This window comes from Myotis davidii, unplaced genomic scaffold, assembly GCF_000327345.1.
Source record: "Myotis davidii unplaced genomic scaffold, ASM32734v1 scaffold13, whole genome shotgun sequence".
Lineage (NCBI taxonomy): Eukaryota > Metazoa > Chordata > Mammalia > Chiroptera > Vespertilionidae > Myotis > Myotis davidii.
Genome location: NW_006286243.1, coordinates 1049048 through 1049312, shown reverse-complemented (window position 1 = coordinate 1049312; position 265 = coordinate 1049048). Strand labels below are relative to the sequence as shown.

The window sequence follows — 265 nt, the reverse complement described above, 5'->3', positions numbered from 1 at the left end:
ATCAGTGCAGCCCAGGCCCGTGCAGCCCTCGCCATGCCGGTCAAAGGAGGCACCAAGTGCATCAAATACCTGCTCTTCGGCTTTAATTTCGTCTTCTGGGTGAGTGAGCGGGACAGCCGCGCGCGCTTCTCCGGGGGTATCTGTCTGCCCCCCTGGTCCCCTCTGTGGTCGAGGGTGTCGGTAACTGGCATTGTCCGTCGGGTTGGCTCGAGGCAGAGGAGAAAGGGCCCTGCGGCCACCAGCTGGCTGCTCGGGGGAGTCCGCA

At 64.2% G+C, this 265-nt stretch overlaps 1 protein-coding gene across 1 annotated transcript in view; it reads left to right on the top strand.

The window, feature by feature from the left end:
• The first annotated feature begins 6 nt into the window (after positions 1–6).
• CD9 (CD9 molecule) overlaps positions 7–265 on the top strand; it is a 35427-nt gene continuing 35168 nt past the window's right edge. Inside the window, exon 1 of the mRNA XM_006757605.2 lies at positions 7–99. Within this exon, the coding sequence (XP_006757668.1) occupies positions 34–99 (66 nt within the window). The 5' untranslated portion in view covers positions 7–33. The remainder of the gene's footprint in view (positions 100–265) is intronic.